General features: G+C 34.5%; 1 protein-coding gene across 1 annotated transcript; it reads left to right on the plus strand.

Moving 5' to 3' along the window:
- Positions 1-1057: 1057 nt before the first annotated feature.
- Positions 1058-23735, plus strand: LOC128993825 (protein-L-isoaspartate O-methyltransferase domain-containing protein 1-like). The gene is made up of 10 exons (XM_054417876.1): positions 1058-1269; positions 6433-6594; positions 8722-8887; positions 15256-15390; positions 16334-16437; positions 17400-17553; positions 17865-17995; positions 18292-18430; positions 19113-19342; positions 21830-23735. The coding sequence occupies exons 2-10, from the start codon at positions 6454-6456 to the stop codon at positions 22127-22129; spliced, it is 1500 nt and encodes a 499-aa protein (XP_054273851.1). The 5' UTR covers positions 1058-1269; positions 6433-6453; the 3' UTR covers positions 22130-23735.
- The last annotated feature ends 224 nt before the right edge of the window (positions 23736-23959 follow it).

The raw sequence follows: 23959 nt of genomic DNA on the forward strand, positions 1-23959 counted from the left end.
AATATGTGAGTATAGTATTTCAAACAGGATTCAGTGTTGCCAATACCAGGCTTACACAGAAGGGATTAGAAGGGACAAATAAAAACTAATTGGAGAACCTGCTTCAAGATACCCATAAATGTGATACTTTATTATTTGTTCCCTATTCTATTCTTTCTTAAACTTATAACGTAATTTATAGAAAGCTGATTTTTGGCATTCATATGAATGTGCTTTGTTTTGGATGGCGAGATAAATCGAAATCGATTTACTGTAGTTAACTTATGTCAGTGTCATCGGGCCCAGATATATCGTTGAAATAACAGGTTCATGAGGTAGATCAATCAGTCTTTTCCTTTTATTAATAAAATGTAAACCTCAATACAGAGTGGGAATTCGAATTATTTTCTCTAATTCATTTTGGAATAGTAAAAGTTGATGAATCTTGGTGCAAGAAACCCAAACTAATTTGAAGCTAAAGCTAAACTTCGTCAGGGAAATGTCGTTCCACCACTTCAAATGGATATTACCCTATATTGTTTCAAAATAACATTTCAAACACAATGCCTGATTTTACAGTTCCCTTGTATAAAGAATAGACCATGTACCGACCGACTAATTTAAATTTTAAAACCAGAAATGCAGATGCTTACAATAATTAAGTTTATTTATTATAAAATAATGCTGGCTGAAACGGGAAACATGTCAAATCTATAATGGCATTATAAGATTGCGGTGTTGCCACATTTATTTACATAGAAAACTAAAACTAAAGAATGTGAATTGGAAAATTCCTTATCCACACCCAGTGAAGAGAAACCCGGGTTCGCTGTAAAGTGAAAAACAATTTCTTTTAAATAATTTGGAAGTGTTTAATTATTGTTTTAACATTTTCATATATTCCCTAGCTAACCATAATAACTGTAAATTATAACAACATTGGACAAGGCAACATCCGTTTGTACCCCCACTCCTGCGTTGCAAAAGTGCAATGGGTATTGGGTATTGTGAGAGATGTTTCAACCAATCAGAATCCAGTACGAGACGCCCGGCAGATATCGCTGAATGTTGTTGCCAGTACCAGTGACAAGTGATCAGCTGTGTTGCCTTTCATTTGCATCAATCTGTCTGTGTCCCAAGTAGAAGTAGGACGAAGTTCTTGTGTTGTTTTCATATATTTACCTGCACACACGTCATTGGACATTTAGTTATATTGCGCGGATTTAAGTTGCATTAAATACATTTTAACTAACAGTCCTAAAAAGTTCTCTTTTGATGACAACAAACTAGGTGAGGACCATCAACATGCCTTTGTTTTGTTAAGTAAGAATTGGGTTGCCAAGAGATCTCATCTTCACCCTCCATTTTAATAATCTGTTTTAGACATGCTCATGTTAAAATGCCTACTGGTTTAATACAGCATTACTGATAACCATCCTGATGAGACAGGCTCACAGTCACAGACTATGTTTAATTTATATTCATAACAAATTAATTTGATGGTAGGCCTACTTTATACTAACAGTAGCTAGTTAATTTTGCTTACTGTACTTATCTTACTTCACTTTTATTAGGTAGCCTAGCCTACTATCTCAATGTTTCAAACTAACAAAACTAAGTTAAGCCTTCCTAGTTTTGTGCCAGGCTAGCATACCTAGCTTTACACCAAGTTCAGTATTCTGTACTTAAAACTTAAAGCTGGTCCTTAAATGTGAATGTCAGCTCTTAAATCCTCAATACTTATTTAATAAAACCATTTTCCTGGCAAACAATTTTTGCAAGTGTACTTACTTGCTAATTATATACGAGGTAGCATTTTACCTGGATTCTCTTTACATTAGCCGCAGAGTCTAGGGAATCAGTATCCTCTTTTTTCATTCATCATATTTGTGACTGAGAATATAAAATAGATAGGCTAATTTAAGTCTATAATTTTATTGCCTTCTATTGTATATTTTGTTACCTATGCCTATTTAGATTTTGTCATGATTCCCGAAGATCTTTTTGGTGAAGATTGCAAATACAATTGGCCTACTATTTAATGATGTAGGCTTATACCTTTGACCATTAATACAACAATTAAACTACATTCTTTTTTAGTGAAAAATTGGCGACAGCTGATCCATATAGATGGGATCAGTCGTCTTCTGTATCCAATAGCCAATGCTAATTTACCCGCCATTGTAACTTTTTTTAAATTTTTGCAAGGGAATATTCCAAACCCTGGTCTTTCTGCTAAGTAAAGTCGACATTTTGTTTGATAACAATATGTTAGCCCAATGTCAATGGAGTCTGGTTCAGAAAAAAATCTTGCTTGGAAACACATTATAAAATTTCATTCCAAAATTAAAAGAAAGAAGAAAAAGTCCACAAATGTAGTTCTTCTGCAGACTCCGCAGCACTGCAAGCTGAATGGACCCACCCTGAACATGAGCAGCACCCTGTACCAGAGCTGTACGGTTTGGCCCCAATCTGTACCTCGTGGGAATTTATAAACATAAACTTAAATTCTATGACTTAACCAATAATCGCTAATAACCAAAAGAGAGCTTAAAATATGTAGTTTATTATGATCTCACAGTTATTAGACTACGGTACGAAAAAAAGCTACTTCACTAACTTTTTATTTAGTACTGGATGAAAATTAGAAGCAAGTGAGTAGAAAATGTTTTTTTACTGAAACATTGAAACTAGCACACATAGCAAAATGATGCAGATACTGTAAACTTGCGCATTCTGCTGCTAGATAGCAGCAATTGTCGGGATCACCTAGCTTGAATTCTAGGCCAAAAAATGGGTGTACGGTTTAGCCCCGCTCTCCCCTACAGCAATAATTTTATCTTCTCAAGTGAAGCATTATTTTACATTTGATACCAAACCTTATGCTCTTTGTATTTTATTGCATGACCTGCTTTATTTACTGTTTGATAAGATTTACACCTTACATGTGAACTTCATGTTGCCCAATTTAGGTTTGGCTTCATTATAAGAAAGGTAGGCTATTTAGTGCTTCGACCATGTTTTATTTGATTGAAACCACTCCAGTTAGCGGTCTTTACAAATAAATATTGCAGTGTATGTTAGTAGTTTAACCTTGTTCACCAATGAGTGAGTTGATAAGCGCAAACAACTTCAAACCTTCTTTTTTGGTCACACCTAAGCTCTTCAATAATATTACAAAATTGTTCCGTAAATAAAGACTGGTGTAATTTAAAGGCTACACATCCTTACAAATATCCTTCTTTTCATCCTTTTACAAAATTTAAAAAAAAATATTTTGGTTTTGCATCTCTTAATGCCATAGCACATAAACTATATCCAGCCGCACAAAGCGTATTTGTCCGAATTTTGTTATGATGTACCGGTAATCTTACCGTTACTAATTCAGTTGAATTAAGTACGTTTGTTAAACTTGGGTTTTTTTTATTTAAAGCATAATTTTTGTAAAACTTGACCACATCATGACAGTGTATAGAACCAAGTAGGCCTAACTTAAGTTACAAGGTTAAATTAACAATAAATATGGAGGTCATACCCTTGATAATTTCATCATGTGCAAAATTTGTACGAGTTATAATGTGGTAGGTACTTCAATTCTAATGAAGTGCTACTCGTTAATGTTGATAACACCTCATAGTTTAAAATAATAAACTTAGCCTACATAAAATATTATGGATTGACCTAGTTGATATCAGATGACTAATTGTTGACGTTTGTTTACAATGCCACATTTACATGCAGCAAAGTGCCGCATGTAGGTTGACGACCTGATGACCAGATAGCCTTTGTATTTAAATTTTAAATGTCCCAGTCTGAAGTGCACGTCAATAAAAATTGGGTCAATTAATTCTATACCGGACTGTTCATTCTTTTCTTCAACCTTGTATGTGAAAACCTTGCTTTTTGAAGGTCTTGTTCAAGTTCAGATACTGCTTACCAGCTCTTCAGATGTATAATTAATTCCACCGGAAAAGAAGTTGCTCGTCTTTGATCAAATTTAAATTTGTGATTTATTTATCTGTTAACAGATAGGTATAGTCCTTGTGATTTTTTAAATTTCGGCCTTCTAAAAGTATAGTTATTCTACACTACATAGAACTCCAATCACAATATATAAATATTTTCAGAAACTGTCTTGGAAAAACCATTTTTGGTAGTTAAAAAAAAAACTATTTTTAGTAGTTTTGAAAAATTCAATGCCTTATTCGTGATTAAAATGTAGCTTGTAAAATAGACAATACGGCTGCAGCCTACATAAATGGATGTGCTGATAGCTATTATCAAAGTCTTGATGGTTGGATACAGGTCTAAAACTAATGTTATTTTTTTCCAGTGGCAAGGGAAACCCACTATTGGTTTGGCAATTGGTTTGAACTATCTGTAAGGCACAAAATCGATAAACAAATTATCTGATTTTGATTAATTTTGTATTAAGAGTTTTAGTTAACATTTATTTGATTAATATTTTACACCAGCTTAATTTAATCATAGGAAGGAGATTTCAATGGGTTTTGCACCTTAAAAATTAATTATTGACCTTTGTTACTTTTCAATATTTGTTCTTATTTCAAACTATTTAAATTCTAAGTAAAACTGTTTGATATTGTGAAATTTACGTGTTAAATTACAATTACTGTTCTGGAGGCTAGCTTTTTAATTCCTTATCTAAACCATTACAGATTGTTTAACTCATCTTGTTGTTAAGTGAAAAGCTATCTAACTTAACAATAAGAACAGTTGAGTTTGTTTACTGTTAAGTAATAATAGCTTGCAGTGTTGAAGGTCAGGCAGATAAGGATAGACAAGTTTTGGACCATGAACTGTATTGCTCAACATTTGTGTGCCAATTATTCGGCAAGAATTGTTTGCCCATATGGTTTTTTTTTTAAACAGTCAAATATATAATTAAAATTTGCTTGTTAACGTTTATTATTTGTTTAAATTGCTCACTCAAAACCGAGACTACCTTTGTAGCTTTATCATTTAGATCAGCTGTTAATTTAGCCAGAAACATTTAACTCTTTGCCATATTTAGTTGTAATATAGTTTTGTCAGTATGTACCTAAGGTAATATACAATAACGATTAATAATAAACTACAAGGTTTTACCCGTGAATTTAGTTGTTTAAAATATGTCAGCAACTTACGTTACTAAAGGGATATTATGTCGACCATAATATCCCTTATTGTCGACCATAATGATGTAATTGGGGCTCATGAAAGAACTCTAAAACGTTCTCTTTAACTGGTCGTTTCCCTCTTTATGCAGAAAGACTCCTCCGACATAGCTTGGCATAAATTCTTGTACAACCTCGCGTATGATGGGCTTATTCCAAGCAAATTTTCTCCCAATCCATGCTGAGCTACGTCAGATTTGTCTTCCATTCTTTCGTCTGTAGCCTCATTTACACCAAGTACATAAAGTATACATAAAGTTAGTCAAAAGAGTTTTAGGGCCAGATCCTAGAGATCACCCGGATAGTCAGGGGCGGCTCCAGAGGACAGGCTAGGTAGACCCGGGCCTACCCAAAATTTTGGAAAATTTAAAAAAGTTATAGATAAATACATTAATTTATATGTAAATTAAGAGAAAGTAAAACTAATTATTTTGCTTCATTGTTGTAGCCCTGGAACTGTAATATATAAAATATTTGTTTTTACAATACCTTTATCAGCTTTTGGAACTGATAAAGGTATTGTAAAACCAAATATTTTAATTATTTTGCATTTAAATTTTAAAATTCCCCCCTTTTTGCTGGAAAAGCTCTTCAAACCTCTCATCCCCGATCAAACTCTTTCTTGATCCTTGTCAGGCCTACCCAAAAAATATTCCTGGAGCCGCTCCTGCGCAAGTGATGAATCTGTCCTCGTACAGTAGGCTAAACGAAAGGTTCTGTTCCCCTCTGATGTCTCTGCGAGAACTATCTTCTCTGGATAGAAGGCCCTAGATGGGAAGGGAAAATCAAAATGAAAAAGTAAATCGGTTCTGGGTCTAAGACTTACTGTGCTACTTACGGTAAGTTATAGCTTCTCCCTGTATTGGATATTCGCTAAAACCATCCTTCTTAGTTTGAAGCAAGTCTATAATTTTGCCAAAACTCGTCCTTTGCTCGGGCCTGTTTTATAACAAACTACAAACTAATTTGTTAGTTTAATAACTAATAAATAACTAAGCTGTTATTAGTAGAACAGCTGATCGCCCAATGCAAATCTAAAGGAAATTACATGTCACAACTTTTAGGCTAACTTGTAGTTTATTATGACACAGGTCCCTGGTGTGTTTCCGTCCTTCAAATCTAATCTAATCGTTTCTTTCTTCAGGCTTTGTAAACCTGTAAACGTGTTCTGCTTTGTAAACATACCAAACATTTTCAAACTCTTTAGTTCACTACTATAAATATTTAACCTAAAATTTTTATCGAAACTCATTTTTTAAACCTCAACTTTATTCAGTTTTAGTTCACCCTTTACACCATGGGAGGAGCTGTAAGCACCGGGTTGGACAATGATGACTTGATCGACAATCTTTCCCAGGCCCGGTACATCAAGACACCGGAGATTGAAAAAGTGTTCCGGGCAGTCGACCGAGCCACTTACTTTCTGCCAGACTTTAAGGTAACGTACTTACCTTAACCTTACAAAACTAGGTTACATTACGCAAATTAGGTTTGGCCTGTAAAAAACTCTGTCAGCAGCACACTCTTCAATTCAATTGAATTCAAAGAATCTTTATTTGTGAATACATACATAAATAATAGTGTCAAATACAGGCATTAAACAAAGGTTTCTTAGAATTAACACATTTAAGAATCCTATCTTTTGCACCAAAAAAGAACATCATGTAAACCTATTTTAAAAAAATATGACATATTAACAATGTCTTCTCTATATATATATATATACACAAAACGATAGTTTCCTTAAAAAGTAACTACCAATCATACGACAGCAATCAATTCATCTGTCAACATCCTAATCGTTTTAAAATAATTTGAGATATCCAAGATATCGCCTCTGTCTGTATGAAAGATCACCATTATATAGGAGTCTCAGGCTTTACAACAGTCTACCTACCAAATTCAGAGAAATTACCAATACTTAAAAATTAAAAAAAAACGAGTTTAAACTGTACCTTCTGAAAAAAAAAACAGTTTGACTCTATTTTTGAATATTTAAATAACAGTTAACAAATTTTCTTTTACATTTATTTAGTTTATAGGAATGTATTCTAGTTTTAATAATGGACAATGTCACCTGTTTTGTCAGATTTACTGAAAAATTGAAATGTATCTGTGACAATAAAGGAATATTTCATTTCAACATTTCTTCCTATAGGCTAACCTATAACTAATTGAAAGAATAAATAGCTTAGTAGATTATGTACTGATTTAATTTAGTTTTTAATTTAGTGGACCCTAGAAGCCAAGGGGTCCAAGTAAGAAAACCATTTATTTGAGATAATTCAAGTCAAAGATAGAAAAAAAATTAATAGGTCACGTCTGAAGTTTAGTAGGTTTTCGTTTATTATTTAGTTTCTCAACAATATAGACCATTATAAAAACATACAAATCTATGTTTATTAACATAAACATATATCTTTTTCCGAACTTAAAGTGTACCATGTTTTTCCTGCTGCGCTTGGATCTCTTGTACACCTGCACCTGGATCCCTTGTCTTCTAAGTGGAGGGCAATAACAAAACTATTTTTAAAGTAAAATGGTACTTTTCTTTAAATTAAGACCTAAAAACAAAACAAACAAGTTAAATAAAAATCACAAAGGTTAAATATAATGAAAAAATTGCAACTTCTTATGTATTATTCATCCTCGTCGGTTTCATAAAGATTGTCCGGAGCATCGGCTTCTTCATCCCCATCTCCTAAGTAATCTTTTTCGTTATGCCGATTTTCTTCTTGAATTACAAACTGGAGAAGCTCATCCAGATCTTTCACCTTTTATGGCTTTAGCTTAGGCCTCATCATTTCTTGTTGGGAGCTTTGCAGGAAGTATTCCAGTGTCATTTTATCTCAAGCTCATGTGAGCAAACGGGTCCAGGTTTCCCACTGAATTCGAGCTCTTTTTAAACCTAAAGATTTGTATTTTCCTTATGCCCTTCACCTTTTTGGGCAAAATTTTAAAGTTGTTAAGAGCCTCAATGTTGATAAAGTCTTCATCTCTCGTCTTATAAACAATAAATTTTCTCATCTTCTTTAATTAGACACAACAAACAGTGTTTAAAACATTAAGTTAAAATATACACTTGAATGAGCATAAAAATAACTTTAGGTTTTAACAATAAACGATAATACATAAAAAGAAAGCACACTACTGATAGTCACCAAGCAACATGTAGTGGTTCAATTTGCTCTACTGGTTGGGTGGCCAAGGGGTCCAAGTGACTACTTAGACCCCTAGCGCTCCAAGCTGAGAACTACTGTCTTGAGATGGAGTATGGGCTCTGCACTAGATAGCAGCGCCTGTCAATGGATGCACTTGGATCCCTTTACTACTGGGTAGAAATGATTTTTCCTATCTATTTCTGCACTTAACTGAATTTTGACAAAAATGTCACTTGGACCCCTTGGCTTCTAGGGTCCACTCTTTATGCCTCATCTGTTATGCTTTTTGGAATTTTGTTCTCTTTCAGTAGATAAATTCATCCATGTTCATGTTTATTCTAAAACTGACTTACGGTTTTAATATGGAAATGCAATTTCTGCTTCTATTAATAGTCAATGTGTAGATGAACGCATACAAAGACCTTGCCTGGAAGAGTGGTAACATCCATATCTCCGCGCCATGCATCTACAGTGTTGTTATGGAGCATCTGAACCTCAGCCCGGGTCTGAGTTTCCTCAACATCGGCTCCGGCACTGGCTACCTCAGCACCATGGTCGGCCTCATTTTAGGTAGGCCTTAAAACACAGTTTTCATTGCGGTTGTGCGCTGCATGGTTGAGTGTGCGAAAACGTTTAAAGTTTCATCCAAATGAGAGGCAAATACTGCGTCCCATTCATTGTGCACGTAGTTTTACAAGAACCCAACCGATAGCAACACTAAAAAATACTTCTAGCATGCCCTCAGTATTGCCAAATGAAGGGAAAAAGCTGGGGTGAAGTACCTGGATACACCATAAAAAATATTGCAAAAAAGCGGCCAATCACAATTTTGAGGTTAGGTTCCTTTCACAATTCTACAGTACATTCAATATTGTTATTCTATTACATGTCATTAGATCCAAGCCTAAACCCCACACTATAATAAATTTGTTACAATCCCTACCACCTATAAAATACTGTAGTCGGATCTGAAAACGAATATTACCAGATTGAAGTATAAAACTGGCACATTAAGCGGCAAGCGAAACAACGTTGTACTATCACTATAACAACGGCTAACCTCACATTGGAACAATAGTTTGTAAAAGGCACTTTGACGAGTATACTCGTCTTACACCACTGGAAAGTGCTAGCTGTGACGAGATTACTCGTCATGCGCAGTGAACGTAATAAGTTGTTATTATAGTTCTTTCACAAAATTTAGGTGGTTTGAGGGGAAGTTCCCCCACTACTGTTTTATATGGGCTTATAATTTAAATAAAAACCCAAAGTGGAGAAAACACCATCTTTATTCCAGTAAACCATCTTAAGAGAGAGCTCGTTACAAGAAGAACCTCCCACCCTGATTCACCTCACAGGGTGGCAACATGACAACATAATAACATCATAATTAACTTTTAAGTATAGTATATAACACTTCCCCCTTTGAATGTTCATCCTTTTAAAAATCATGTTACAATCAAACCAACAAAAACATATTATACTGCATAATTTAACAAAAAGTTTCTCCTAAATACATTTTTAAAATAGGCCTACATCATTAAATGTGATTATTGAATTCATTAAAAGTATTTTTATAAATGTAACAAATTAAATATATACTGCATTAAACAAAAGGTTCTTAATCATCCTAATTATAAATTGTACCTAGCCTACATATTACAATTGAAAGTTTTAGAGTTTTACTAATACAAAATACAATTTCAAAAAACATTTGTGGCCTATAATTCTTTTAAGTTGGAATAAAATATAATCTCACTTATACAATACAATTAAACAATGATACTAAACATAAAAATTATCTTCTGAAACTATCCCTTTAATCCTTTTACAAAATTGAACCTAACCTAACTCTTCAAATGGACTACAGTACACACTTTTATTCAATTCAAGATTTAAAAATTTCTTAAAATAAACTTTACTTCTTTTAGACATGTTGTAACAAAATTAATCTTAACCTAAAATACAATTGGAAATTTTATAAAACAAAAATGAAATACCTTTATCAACATAAACTTAAACTTTTCAAAAATATAAGAATCTTACTTTATAAATCATTATCTCAAAATCTCAAATAGGTATTGCTTTAACAATATTTACCATTTACAAATCGAGAATTCTTCTTTGCTTTACAACCCTGCCAAACCTACTTCTACGCAAATCATCATCATCTACATTTACATCATTTTGAATTGGCCTACTCGACAAAGGCGTCGAATACCTTTTTGCTTGCTCATTTACACTGGGAGTTTTACATATTCCGTTACCACTAGTACTTTTTTCCTGACTAGTATTACTCTTTTGACTTCTACTACTATCACTTTGAGTTTTAATGTTTGCATTAGGTGTTGACTTTACAGGCGACTCATCAAAATTAAGACTAGGCCTACTTACATATGATTTTTTCATGAACACAGAGTTTCTACGAACAACATTACCTGCCTTATTTCTTACCCAGTAAGATCTTGGAGCCTCATGTTTTTTAATTACAATTGCAGGTTCCCAAGTTTTGTTACTACTATCTCTAATTACAATTCTTTCATTATCATGAAATGGTTCTCTTTCCTTAGAACCTACGTCATAGTATTGCTTTGTTTTGTTTTGCACGTCTAACAACCTTTGTTGCACATTAGTTTCAACCTTAGGCAACAGCAGTCTATCAGAAATAGGGAGCTTAGTTCTAGTTATCCTAGAAAACAAGATCTGAGCAGGACTTACATTTAAGTTATAGATAGGCATGTTCCTATACTCTAACAATGCAATATTTACATCTTTACCACTATCTTTACATTTTTAAGCATGTTCTTACAGATCTGCACTGCCCTCTCGGCTTGTCCGTTTGACTTTGGATACAACGGACTTGAAAAGACAAACTCGAAATTCCACTCTTTGGAAAACTTTTTACATTCAAAAGAATTAAATGGCATATTGTCTGACACAACTTGTTTAGGTATACCATGAGTAGAAAATATTACTTTCAACTTATCTATAACTTCACTTGCAGTTTTACTACTAAGTTTTACTAACTCGATCCATTTAGAAAGGTAATCCATTAATACTAAATAGCTACTACCTCCAAAATCTAACAAATCACAAGAAACTTTAGCAAAAGGCAAAGATGGTATTTCATGAGGAATCATCGGTTCTTTTACATTTTTAGATCTATATTTTTCACACACTGAACATTTTAAAATCATGTTCTCAATGTCCCTAGTGATACCAGGCCAATACACAACCTGACGAGCCCTAGCTTTGGTTTTGTCAATACCAAAGTGACTTTCATGAAGTTTCGCTAGAACATTTTTACGCAAACTCACAGGAATTATTACTCTGTCATTTAAGAACAACAAACCTTCATCAATAGATATATCTGCTTGCATATTAAAGAACAATTTTACAACATCTTTTACCTGTTTTTTAACTTTAGGCCAACCATTTTTTACATAACCAGCTAATACCGATAAACATTCATCTGTTTCAGTAGCCAGCCTGATTTCATTTTTCATTCTGTCTGACATAGATACATTCTTAGCTAAACCTATACAATGAACAATATCATTGCTGAGCTTATCCCAGCTTTCATCTGTTTCTACACTCTCCTTGTTGTATGACCTACTTAGCAAGTCAGCTACAAACATTTTTTTACCTTGCAAATACTCAAGCCTAATATCATATTTCATCAACTTAACTTTCATTCTTTGCAACCTCGGTGAAGACACATTAATAACATTTTTACTCATCAAACCTACCAAAGGCTTACAATCTGTTAGTATTTTAATTGGTCTACCGTAAATGTAAAAATGGAACTTCTGAACAGCATGTACAATCGCTAACATTTCTTTTTCGACCTGCGAAAAATTACTTTCAGTTTCTGTTAAACTTCTACTTGCAAAAGCCATAGGCTGATTACCTACCATAAGACAACAACCTGTACCATTTTTTGAACTGTCACACTGGATAGTTAACTCTTTCTTATCATCAAAATTTGCAAGCACGGGAGCTTCAGCGATTAATTTCTTTAACTCATCCAAAACACTCTAATGGACTGGCAACCATTGAAATATCACATTCTTTTTAAGCAATTCTCTTAGACAAAAGGTTTTTTCTGACATGTTAGGAATAAATTATCTTAAGTAATTAAACAAACCCATTAATCGCTGTAACTCTTTTTTATCCTTAGGTGTCTCTAGCGCTTGCAACGCTTTAACTCTTTCATCATCTATTCTAATACCTTGTTCTGAGAAACAATGACCAAAAAACTTGACTTCTTTTACTTTAAATTGCAACTTATCTTTGTTGAATTTTAAATTCAACTTTGTAGCCCTTTCCACAATTAAGTTCAAAGTTTTATCATGCTCGTACTCATTTTCTGCTGCAATCAACAGATCATCTATGTAAATTATTACATTTGGGATGTCTTTAAAGTTTTCCTCATTTACTTTTTGAAATATTTCAGCTGAATTACTTAAACCAAAAGGCAAACGATTGAATTTATACAATCCAAACACAGTGTTGAAAGTACAGTAATTACTTGATTTTTCATCTAGGCTTAAGTGGTAAAAACTTTCTTTCATGTCTATTACAGTGAACAATTTCTTACAAGCTGACTTTGCAACAATCTCATTGTATGAGGGAATCAAAAAATGCTCACGCCTTATAGCCTTGTTAAGATCTGAACAATCTAGACATAATCTTAATGAACCATTTGCTTTCTCGATTACTACCAAGTTACTTACCCAGTTTTCAGGTTTATTTACTTTAGAAATTATTCCATCACCTTCCAACTCATTAAGTTTCGACTTTAGTTTACTCATTAAGGCGTAAGGTACCCTTCTTGGTGGTTTTACCACTGGTGTTATGTTTTCATCAACATCAAAAGAACATTGTACGTTACATTTACCTATACCCTTAAAAAGATGATCATGCTTCTTTAAAAACAATCCTTTCTCTGACATTTTACAATCAATTGATTTCACCACATTAACCTCTGTAACTAGGCCTAATTGAATACAACTTTCTAAGCCTAAAATTGGTCTGAGTTTGTCATTCAAATTGTTTACTTTTAAAACAGCAAAAGGAAAAACATAACCTATATCATCGTTACTATTTACAACATTTTTACAATGCAAATGAACAATACCCTCAGGCGTTAACTTTTGACCACCATATGCTTCAAGCACAATTTTAGTTGGCTCTAACCTAAATTGATTATTTAGCTTCTTAAAAATGTTGTATGGGATTACATTAATAGCCGCACCTGTGTCCACTTTAAAGTTAAGTTTTACATCTTCTACCAGCAACGGATGTAGCCACTCACCTTTAGGTCCATTGACGGTTTTCGCTGTCGACACTGAAGTTAGGCTATCTAATATTAACTCACCGTTGTCTCGTCTCGTCTCACCAGTACTTTGGTCTACATGTTCAGCTAACCCTTTAGCTGCTTTGAATCTTAATTTACAGCCGGATGCAAAATGATTTAATTTGTTACAAATATAACACTTATGTCCATAGGCCGGACAATTAGCTACTCCATGCATTTTATTACACTTCTTACATAAGTAATTTTCCTTTGTCGGTGTTAATTTAGATCTAAATTCAGTTCTTTGAGCCCCTTGCATAGGCTTATCAAAACTTGAGCTTGATGTACCTGATTGTCTGTTAGGCCTATATGAGTTAGGCTTGTTAAACTTCTTACCGGTACCATCATTACCAAACTTAGGCCTACCATATGACCGCACTGAGTCGACACTAGTTTTACTACCGGTATCTGAACTTAATGTTTCAATTTGTTGTTTGCCTAATTCGGCTGCCCTACACAATTTTATTGTTTCATCTAACAGAAGATCTGCAACGCGCAGGAGTCTTTCTTGCAAAGATTTATCCGCCACTCCCAACACAATTCTATCTCTTAATAAACTTTGAGATTGTTCTTTAAACTCACAACTCTTAAGGAGTTTTCTTAGGTCTGTTAGAAAATTGTCAAACGGTTCATGACTATCTTGAACTCTATTGTTAAATCTAAATCTCTCCACTACCAAGTTTTTCTTAGGGTCCATATGTGCTTCGAAGGCTTGTAAAATTTTATCGGGATCTTTTGCCTCTTCACCAGATAGATTGAAAGTATTAAATAATTCAATCGCATCCTCACCCATGATGTTGAGCAGAGAAGCTGCTTGAACATCTTTCTCTTTCTTATTAAGTCCTGTAGCGACATGATAAATGTTGAAAGCCTGTTTAAACCTTCTAAAGTTATCACTCAAATTTCCATCAACCAAAAGTGGTTGTGGGATTCTAGCCCGATCCATCTTATTTGTGGAAATATTTTAAATGATACATACTTACAGTTCATGACTTCACTTTAGGTCTTAAGTTTTTAGGCTTACTGGCCATAGGCCTAGGTCTCTCTTCTTCATGAGCCTAGTTATCACTTTATTCTGTTATTAATTCTTCTATTATTATAATGTTTTGCTTCTTGCCTTATTAGAACATTTAATTTTAACACTCCACTTATTATGTTAAAACGAGAGACTGCGCCATGTTTTATATGGGCTTATAATTTAAATAAAAACCCAAAGTGGAGAAAACACCATCTTTATTCCAGTAAACCATCTTAAGAGAGAGCTCGTTACAAGAAGAACCTCCCACCCTGATTCACCTCACAGGGTGGCAACATGACAACATAATAACATCATAATTAACTTTTAAGTATAGTATATAACAACTACTATTTTTGCTAATATATAAGTAGCAACTGATAGATGTTTTGACAAATCTCAGCTGTTTAGCTATTATTTAAGCTAGGATCAAAACTGCCTACATTCTGTGAACAGAGTATACATATTATTACTTAATACTTTTTAACCCTTTCCAGTTGGGCCTAGATTTCTAAAAAACTTGATTTTAATTTTTGGGATTTCTTATTTCCTTCCTTTTTACAGGTCCGTTTGGTGTGAATCATGGTGTGGAAATGCATGCTGATGTTATTAAATATGCGTACGAAAAACTCAGCGAGTTCAAAAAGACCTCACCAGCTCTGGACTCTTTTGAATTCTGCGAGCCAGTCTTTGTAAAAGGTGAGTTAGACAGGCGAAACATTATTGTTTCTTATTCTAACCTCTTGAATCAAGCACAGAACTTACAGTAGAGAGTCGAAAATCCGAACGTCAAAAATCTGAAAATCTGAATCTTTAAAATATTGAATTAGTACAGAGACAACAGATGTTTTACAATTTCGTGGGCCAAACAGTCGACGCCTGGCAGGGAAATATGAGTGAACGCGCCGAGCTAGTCTGTGTTTTGACCGTTTCCAATGTATAAACTCTACATATTTTTTCAAGAAACGAATATAGTATAATGTAAAAAAATTACCTAAGTACAAAAATCATTGTTTTTATTTCATTCACTGTATCCTAGAATTGTATTTTTAATACTGTAGGCATAATTATGTGTCTATTAGTCATTACTTGGCTATGTTTGAAAATCCGAATTAATCGGTAATCTGAACTACCTACGGTCTCAATTGGTTCAGATTTTTGACTCTCTACTGTATAGTTATTGGGACATTAACTATTTTATATAACTAGTATCGCTCACAAAAAGTTGTATTCTCAAATAATAAGTTGTTTGTATATTACACTTATCTGGATTTATCTACAGAACTTTTAAATCAATAAAATAGTTGTATTGCAAAAATTTGATCAACATTTTGTTCTAGATTTGCAAAATCCAGTTTTGAACAAGTGTTTGAGGACTGAGCCACTGTGTCATTGCAGGATATGCCCCCCCCCCCCTTCACAACAATTCTACTTCTTCCTCCTGAAGAAGCCCCTTGTACTGGAAAAATATCAAATTAGTAGTGTTGTGTACTTTTTGTGTGCTGATAACTACCTGAACCTCCTTTTTTGGGAAATTTAGTTGTGTATCCCATCTTTCATCCAGGATGGGTAAAAAGTATTAGTTGTTATCAATCTAATAATAACCAAATATTAATTAACAAATAGTTTTTGATTGTTTTAGGTAACGGACTGTCATTGCCAAGTGACATCCGCCAGTATGACAGAGTGTACTGCGGTGCCGCCTGTCCGGAGAACCAAGAGAGCTACATCAAACACCTGATCAAGGTAATATGGTGACTGAGCAACGTTAATGTGATTCTGAATGTCTTATGTGTTCACTGCGCTGCTCAACATGTTGCCGTTGCTATGAATCTGAACCTTTTCTAAGCCAAATCACAAAAAGGTTCTGAATAACAGCAGAGCCACTGTAATGGGATTGTTTGTAATGAGTTAAGTATTACAAGAATAGTGGGTTCTAGAACAAGATTTACTAGACAAAATATTAAATATTGACCGACAGCAGTGCTGCCTTTAGCATATGTTCTGGCGTCCACTGCTAGGAGTGCCGTGTAGTTGCAGACCGCTGCAGCGCAAGTGTGGTAGTGCTGGTAGCAGACGTCGAGGAGCTGATGACGACAGCAAATCGAATACTGAGTGTGCTCTAGCGCCACATCGCGGAACCTTCCTTTGACAGTCTATATTTATTCTATTCGTCTATGATTTTACACACCAATTGAGGCTTGGCCTAGAGGGACGTGGCATGCTAAAGCTATTAGTGACTTGCAGGATTCGAACCCGGGGGTCCCCTGCTCCACCTAAAAAGTGGTCATTGCCATGGTTTGAATAACTTGTTGAGGTAAATCATATAAATTCATGTCCTGAATAGTAGAACCACTGTAATGGGATTTTTTGCAATGATTTTAGGCCTAGTTTACAAGAATCATGAGTTTTAGAACGATAGTTTTTTTTGCCCTACCTCTATATTCCAAGACACTAGGCCTAGAATCATTTTAAACATTACTTAAGGCTTAAGGCTAGGCTAGGCCTAAAGAATCCCAGTATTTTCACAACAGCCATTGGTGGTTAGTGGGATTTGAACCTGAGACCTTGGAACTGGACGTTTAGTAATCCGACAACACTTAAGTCACTCATGTGCAGGATTAAGGAGCATCTAGTGTACTTTTTTTACTAGTAATGTGACAATGCCTAACTGACCATCGTATTAAAGAGTATTTTATTGTTGCCAGGTTGGCGGTGTACTCGTGATGCCTCACAATGATCAGCTGTTTCAAATCACCCGAGTGTCCCTGACTAAGTGGGAGCACAAGAATGTTCTGCCCGTATCGTTTTCCACACTTCAACAGCCAACTACAGCTGACACTAAAGCCTCCATTAAGCTACGTCAGTAATCATAATTACAAGTACTAAGTTTTTATTTACAGCAGTTTTTAACTGTTTTAAAACCTTTTGAATAATTTCTATCAGCTTCTATAATTTCTTGTCGGGTTGAAAGGACTCACGACTGAGTCTGATTTACCCAATCTTGTTCCATCAACTTGATTGTGATACTTTTTCCGACTTGAGCGTAATAGTGACCGCCCATTTATATGTGTGTCTGTAAATACAATAGCCGAAAGCTCAAGTAATTTTGGCCAGATTTTTATAAAATTTGTATAATATAAATGTGTTTGATTGATATAATGATTTTACAGCTGACGCCGAGCCAATCCCGCTTCAAGCCGTCTGCCGCAGTTGTATCCGACGCACACTGCGGGCCAACGCAGAGCGAGAGTTCCCTCAGCTCACCAAGCCACGACCCCGCCGAGTGGTCCTCAGGAAGAAGGTGCTTGCAGTGTTATCTATATTTATCGTGTTGGTAGATGTCAATTTAATATTTAACATCAGTTTTCCTCTAATGAAAATTTTCATAGTGAAATAAATGCAGTTTTAAAAACGCATAGCCAATGGGTATTAAGGGACTAAATCCAAACCTAGCCTCAAAAAAGGTCCAGACCAACCCAGTACACTACAAAATGGCTGCCAACAGCAAAAAATCCTCTTGTAAGATGCTACATCAACCTCCAGAGACTCTTGTGTGGCTGGTGAGAGCCTGTATTGAAGGGATGTTCATTGTTACAGCCAACCATCCGCAACTTGGTGATTCCGTTCGTGGATTCGTCAGATGATGAGATGGAGATGTCAGGTCCAGGGTTGCTGATAGGTGGTCAGACTGGTGCTAGCATCACGGCAGTGTTTGACATGGGCCGTGGGCAAGGAGGTAATACTTAGTTTTTGTTATTTTAGATAGGCCCATTATTGCGGACATTTTCTATCACGATTGATAAAAAAATTTAGTTACAAGATTTCTAAAGTTCAAGTAACCATTCTTTTTGTCATAGAAAGTTGTGCATGTTACAAAACATGTATTGCCAAAAGTCAATGACAAAAGCAAAACTGATAAGCTGTGTTATAGAGAGCATGTTTCAATCGTTTTTGTGAAGTAGTACTTTTACTTGGTTACTAAAGATTTGCACTCCTTCAATTTAGTAAACCCTTTGGATCGTAAGTCTCAACTTAGCCTTCGTAGGTTTTAACTTAGCCTATCAATATAAGGGCTCGGTGGGAGAGATACAGTAAAATGACATTCTGTGACTCACTTTTGAACATACTTAACACACTCGCTACTCTTACAGTGATGTGACGTCCGGATGGGAAAGTGTTAATGACTAGGTTAGTTATCTAATGTCACAATTACTCTGTGTGATCATTTACAACATATTTTAATATTGTAACATCGTCATAAGGCTGTCGTTGCAACCAACTAGTCTTAGCTTCCCCCCGTAGGAAATCAAATCATCTGTAAAAGTATTTACATATAACTTGTAGTTAATCTTGTTGATCCACTAAACAAATCTAACTATTCTCTCATTTTAATTCTTTCCTGACATCACTTTTTGTAGATCACAGGAGGTTGGTCCTCAGAAGTGGGATTCCGACAAACCGGTTGCGATTTAGGCAAGTGGCGAGTCCGCCAGCAGACAACAACCAGAGAGAGGAAGAAGAAGAGACTGATGAGACTGATGCAGTCGAGGAAGCGGGAGCCTCGGCAGGACCTGCTACTCGGCCTAGCGATGTTCCGAAGCGTGAGAAATTTGACAGTGGAGTCGTCGAGGATATGGACAACGAAAAGGTAACCGCTGCTTTGGTAACTAAGATTGTTTTATCATTTTTTGGATGACCGATACATTTTTTAAATGGTGTACATACGAGGGTCTTTTATGTTAAAGCCATTTGTGCGTAGCTTCTTAGCGTGTATACCGCAACGAGGTTCCATGCCGCTTACTGCAATGATTTGTAGACAGAACAGCGCCATTTTCAGCTATGTAGCTGACTTTTGTGGTACCCTTAGCTGCTGTGAGTCTAGAATATTTGTTTAAATTATAGAAAACATTTAGTTGATTATAGTAATACAGCCTATGGATTACTTTTAAATATTAAAAATGGTGAAATACATGCTTTTTACAGTCTTCAGATTGTACTTAGCAACTATTGTAAAGGTTTCAACTTGAATTAGCTAGTCTTAGCACCTAAGAAGCAGTGCTATATTCACTCAACTGAACTGAATTCAACTTCAAATGATTCAACTTCTAGTGCTTGGATTAAAAATAATACCCCCACCGCAGCAAACCTGCAGAATAAGCTAATTTCCATTTGCCTGATTGGATTTACTCTAAAATGTCTCCTTAAAAATATCACATTTAATTCCCTATCATAATAGAATTAGTTTAACGAGTACTTAGGTTTGCTGCAACAAGGAGGGTAAAAGTTTTTTTTCTTTTTTGGAAAATGCTAATAGTTTAGTAAGAAATAAATGCATTTTTCAAATTTGATCAAAATATGTTCATAAACAAGGAAAATACAACAGTTAACTTATTCTCCATAAGAATTACATGGGAATTTTAAACTTAAATTTATTTTGAATTTTCTCCGTAACCATTTGGGGCATAACAATGCTTCAATATACTAAATTATTTGTTTCTTTAAGCTCATCAAAATGTTTTGGAAAGAAATTACTAGATTTTATGTTTCTGGGTCAAAAATGGGAAAACCCAATTTTTACCCCATAAACCCCCGTTCCCATAGTCCGATCATGCTAGTTAGAATAAATTTAGATTGACGTGTTTTTACCAAATTTCATCAAAATTGGATCATTTTTGCTCGGGTTATCGCGTTAACGGACACGTGTGTATATGTATTTGAACAGATGATATTTTTTGCCTCTAGGGACCTCAAAACGAAAAAGTAAATCAGTCCCGGGTCCAGGTTTTACCATGAGTACTACGGTAATAGCTTATTCCCTATATGGAAAATTCGCTAAAAACTAAATAAGTAAAAGATTATTTTTCAGTTAAAACAAGTATATACTAGCCGACCCGTGCGAATCATTCACACTAAATCCTTCTCAAATTCCACTTAGTGGAGAACACAACATACAGTTAATTACTGCTTGGACCTAGTTTTTTTTTGTCCTAAGACGCTAGGCACAAGCCCAGGATTGTTTTTCACATTACTTCTGGCTAGACCTAGGGGTTGCGGCATTATCACTTAGTTAAATCCATTGGTGACCTCACGGGTCGAAGTCCCGCGCTCTTACCACTACACCAGCTCGCTCCCCCTGTGTAGACCTAGTAAGAGCAACGTTAGAAGTATACGTTCTTACTTCAGGAATAGATGTGGGTTTACATTTTTGATAATTAACTTTTACAAAATATATTGTTAAGCTATTTATGTTTTTATATGTTAACAAGACCTCTTTTAACACTATGTTTGAAGTAATAATATGACTAAATACGATTTTTGTGTTGATGACTTTTACTTTTACACAAACATAGTTTTCATTGAAAAAGCACACTCGTGTTAACGTCACAAACAACTAAAGGTGTAAAAAAACGGGGTCTGGCTCATAAAATCTTTCCTTTGTTTGCGTCTGTCCATGTGCCTTATTTAAGCCTAGGAAAAGGTAACTTGTACGTGTAATTCCTTCTTAGTCATTTTGAAAGGATTGCCGACTATTGTGTAGTATGACAGTTTGACCGGAGTCAGCCAACTTTGCTTTGATAATGTTGCCCAAGTGAGCTACAACCAATCTTGGACCATGCTTAGGTTTCTCATCAACATGATAATAGAGTTCTTTTTTAGCAAAAGTTTATGAGGTAACGAACCTAAACGGCTTAGTGAGTAAGAAAAATATAATGAATAAAACAGAGTGTTCTTTACAAGTTTAGGAATTTCCTCAGACATGATATGTTGGTTTTTGTTGTTTTTTTCATACTTAATCAAATGTGATAACCCTTCCTCATGTATACTTGTAGGTACTTCAGTTTTCAGTTCCTCTAAAGATTAAGTCTTTGAATACCGTTAGCTTAAAAACAATATATATACTAAAGTTTCCTATTAAGTACAGTTGTATTTATGAATTTTCAGACGAGTAGTTGAGTAAAAAGTTTAAGTGAAGTTAGAAGCACTTTTTAAACAAACGCAGATGACCATGATCATTTTAATAGTAGCCGGTAAATAACTCAATTCTCATATTTATTTTATTTTATTCTTAAACCGACCACCCTGGTTTTTTAGTGTCGTAGTAGAATCCAAGTATAATACAAAATTAATTTTACAGGAACTTGCATCATCATCTGATGAGGATGTCAACATAACGTCAGATTCAGATTCAGACTCAGACTCAGACATGGACATAGATCCTTTAACCCACTTTTTCGTTGATAACCATAAAAGCGAAGATGAAGGTCTTGAGGAAGATATCGCACCTCAGCCGAAAAAAGGCTCGGGCACCAGCGCCTCAAATTGTAACAAAGATGAACCAGGGTTATCTTACAGTTCTGTGATGAAGGACAAAATCCAATCCCTTCCACTGCCTCCAATGTTGAAGTCTTACCTTAATTACGATCGTGAGTTTTAACTACCTTCCGTCTTGAAAATCTGATTCCGAGATATTTTACGCAAGAGTTTTATCAGTTAAGTATTAAGTAAATTAGCATTTGTTACCTAGTTTTATTACTCTGATTGTACGGCAAAGCATTAAAGGTTTTATTTTACCCCCTTCCCTTTGCAAAGTCATCACTATCCCAACGGAAGTTCTGCGGTTGGAATGTGAGTTTTGTTATTTTAAGAAGGGTGGATGCGAGGTTTGTACTTGTGTATTAATGTTTTCTTTCCACTATTCAACAGTTTTTTGTTGTGAATGCTCAATAAATAGACGATAGTAATGCTTTGCTATTTTATTGTAAATATCTTGAAAACTGAACGGGAGGGTTTCATTATTTAGATTTGACAATAGATCGACTAATGGCTCAAAATGGGATTTTAAACAGCTTTTGCCATCAACTTTATTGCTGACAAATATTTCAAAAAAGCTTAAACACAAATTTTCAATAACATTTTAGAAAATACCGAGATTTTATTTGGGAAAGATAAAGATACCAGGCTAGATATTATAATATATTATGTTAATGGCAAGTCGGAACTATTGTCGCCGTTCTATTGGTTGATCTGGACCCTCAAAGGTATTGTCCGATTAAAATATTGTTTTTAAGATAGTTTTGAGATGTTAACAGGAAAGGACTGATTTTTTAGGCTTCATCAACAATAATTTTATCATGTGAAAGTTATATTTTGTTTAACATTAGTTCATTTTAAATTAGGATAAATTAAGTATGTAGTGTATTTTTGTATAAGATCGCTTTGTAACATTGCTTCGTTATATAACTTTGACCAGATTTGTCTCAAAAGTGTTAGTTCAGAAATTTATTCAGCTCCTATCCAAGCTTTGGAATTTGTTTTTTGATTTAATATTTAAATTTAAAAGTTCTCTTCTGAACTAATTCTATTTGGTTTTATTTTATTATGATTTACTTTTTGGTTTTGCACTTTAAAAAAATGCTGGTGTGTCCTTATTTTGTTTACTCATTCCAATAGCGAAGTAGTGCATAACTTGAAGGACAAGTAAAAGAAATTTGTGCAAAAACGTACAAATCTGTTGGTATAAAAAAAATACTAAAGTATAAAAATCCAAGATAATTTTAGTTTTAACCTCTCTCCTGGCTATAACATATATTACATTTTTAGTTTACGGGACTATGTCATACAGTGGTAGCCATCTGAACAAAAGGAGTCCATAAAAACTTGTCTCGATTCTTGTAAACATCTAGAAATATTCCTCACTCAACAAAAGATTAAACTTGGCAGAGTGAATGTATAAGGCCTACTCAACGTATAAATCTGTGTTGGCCGTATAGTGTGATATATTTTATATGTATAGTGTTAGTCATCGTAAATGTGGATTTGATAGATATATTTATGTACCCAGACCGTTGTATATACTTAGTGCCTTTCTTATAAGTTGTAGCAAAGTTTTTACTTTTTTGCGAGACGTCAAGTCTTCACGACTGTTTCAACGGAATGTATCCTCGCTGTCTGTTTTCGTTTAAAGAGTTCTATCTGTTTGTTACTTGTGAAATATTTTGGTCTGAATAAATTATTGGTACGAATTAAATGTTTTTAATTTATTATGTCCATTTTATTTTCTTCACCTGTTTTAAATATATCCTGGACTACCAACTGTACACTCCACAAGGGGGTACAGAATAAGCCCCAGGAGTAAGGAGGGGGTTTGGAAATGTTTACAAAATTACAAAATTGTTGCTTTTACACATTTTACTTTCACTCCTTATACTATATAGTAATGAAATGAAATGAAATGATATTTATTCGTCTATAGACATTATATAAA

The sequence above is a fragment of the Macrosteles quadrilineatus genome, unplaced genomic scaffold, assembly GCF_028750875.1.
Source record: "Macrosteles quadrilineatus isolate MER2022 unplaced genomic scaffold, UCM_ALF_1.0 Scaffold_1__1_contigs__length_201487025, whole genome shotgun sequence".
Classification (NCBI taxonomy): domain Eukaryota; kingdom Metazoa; phylum Arthropoda; class Insecta; order Hemiptera; family Cicadellidae; genus Macrosteles; species Macrosteles quadrilineatus.